Here is a 2,074-nt window from a genome sequence, read left to right as displayed (position 1 = left end):
TTCTTATTTTATTTTTTGTGATTGTGAAAAAGTCTATCGGTTCACTGTTATTCTTGCATGCATGGGCCGACCATTCTATTATTGATCAGTTACATTTTCATGGACTTGTAGCAAATCATATTACTTCAATCATAGAATCGATCAACACAAACGCACGCACACACACAATCATGTAAATTAAACCACTGGATCGATCAACACAAACGCGCGCACACACACAATCATGTAAATTAAACCACTGGATCGATCAACACAAATGCACGCACACGCACAATCATGCAAATTAAACCACTGGATCGATCAACACAAATGCACACACACACAATCATGTAAATTAAGCCACTGGATCGATCAACACAAACGCACGCACACACACAATCATGTAAATTAAACCACTGGATCGATCAACACAAACGCGCACACACACTCATGTAAATTAAACCACTGGATCGATCAACACAAACCCGCGCACACACACAATCATGTAAATTAAACCACTGGATCGATCAACACAAACGCACGCACACACACAATCATGTAAATTAAACCACTGGATCGATCAACACAAACGCACGCACACACACAATCATGTAAATTAAACCACTGGATCATCAACACACACCCACACAGACAATCTTTTTTATTCGCACAGGGAGATACAGTAACACGCAGTATGTATGAAGCATCCACTACTCCAGAAACCTTGTTACTACCGCGGACAGGTGGGGAGGGTGATGCCACAGGAGGCGAGGGTCTTGCGGGCGTTGGGGCTGTCGATGTAGCCGGAGTAAGCCGGGTCCTGCGCGTACTGGCAGAAGCACCCTTCCTGCGCCTTGAGGTTCGAGCAGCACGAGTCTGACGGCGGCGTCCCGCCGATGATCGCCGGCCCGCACGGGATCAACTTCCCCACGTCGCACGTCTGGCCCGCCGCCGACGCCCTGGCCGGCGCCATCGCCCTACCCACCACCGCCGATGGCGCCACCATCATCACCGCCAGCACCGCGCACATCGCCACCGCCCTAGCCATGGCCATGGCCTGTTACAAAGAAATCGTCGGGTCAGGACTCGAGTGTTTGAGATGGATGTGATTGGTGGCAGACTGCGAAGCGAAGCCCGTTGCTCGTATTTATAGGCCGGGAAGGCGAGCGCGCGAGGCAATGCGTCCTGCGTGAGTCGTGTGCACTGGCGTTGCTGAACTGAAGGCTTGCATACGCGTCACCTCACCTCACGCGTGCTTTTTTAAACACGAAATTAATAACGCCTCACGAGCAGATACAATGTGCTTGCTTACAAACAGCTTATATATTTTTTTGAGAATTACTGGCTGCATTTCATTCAAACATCAACATCCGAGTTTACAAGGTTCATTACAAAGCATGGTAGAGTACCATGCCAGGTTGCACCAAGTTTATTTCCGCAGCCATCCTTTGCTAAGCGATGCACAACTTCATTACATGATCGGCGTACGTGGATGACCGAAAAGTCTTCAAACTCTTCCAGCAACGCCTTGATTTCTTCAAACAATCCGTTTCCAAGAACAGCTTGGCGACCCCATTTCCTTGGCTAGAATTACTGCCTCGCGACATGCCATCAGCTATGCTCCTTCTGGATCACACACAAGAGGGAAAAAATGGCTAGCTCCCGCAATGGTTTGCCCCATGGTGATCACGGATGACCACGCCCCCAGCATCTGATATTGAGAAAGTACCATCCCAATTAGCTTTATGCCACACAGGTTCAGGGGGGAGCCATCGCTCCACAACCCGAGCCTCCTTTACAGTGACTTCAGAGTTTGTAACGAGCCATTCCACGGTCAACACTAAACACCGTCGCGCCGTTTTCATCGGATTTTCAATCATGGGTTCGTCCCTGGCATCATTCCTTGCCAACCAGAGCTGGTAAAGGGCCATCATCCATACTGCCAACTCCTTCTCCTCGAGCCTACCAAAAAGCTCCAAGAGCCATGTTTGTAGATCCCATGGAGTCCGGATATCTGATGGAGGTGCGGTAAGTTTTAGCGAGGCAGATAACTGTACGTTCTCCTAGACCTAAGCCGAGTGCACACACAGCCAGA

General features: G+C 49.4%; 1 protein-coding gene across 1 annotated transcript; it reads right to left on the bottom strand.

The window, feature by feature from the left end:
* Positions 1-612: 612 nt before the first annotated feature.
* On the bottom strand, positions 613-1,033 carry LOC124705650 (non-specific lipid-transfer protein 2P-like). The gene has a single exon (XM_047237356.1). The coding sequence runs from the start codon at positions 1,031-1,033 to the stop codon at positions 710-712; it is 324 nt and encodes a 107-aa protein (XP_047093312.1). The 3' UTR covers positions 613-709.
* Between the last annotated feature and the right edge of the window lie 1,041 nt (positions 1,034-2,074).

The sequence above is a fragment of the Lolium rigidum genome, chromosome 4, assembly GCF_022539505.1.
Source record: "Lolium rigidum isolate FL_2022 chromosome 4, APGP_CSIRO_Lrig_0.1, whole genome shotgun sequence".
NCBI classification, from domain to species: Eukaryota; Viridiplantae; Streptophyta; class Magnoliopsida; order Poales; family Poaceae; genus Lolium; species Lolium rigidum.
The sequence above is the reverse complement of the archived record's forward strand: the minus strand, read 5'-3'. Positions and strand labels throughout refer to the sequence as shown.

Excerpts from the sequence above, each read along its gene's own strand:
- LOC124705650 (XM_047237356.1), bottom strand. The coding sequence starts at position 1,033 with ATGGCCATGGCTAGGGCGGTGGCGATGTGCGCGGTGCTGGCGGTGATG.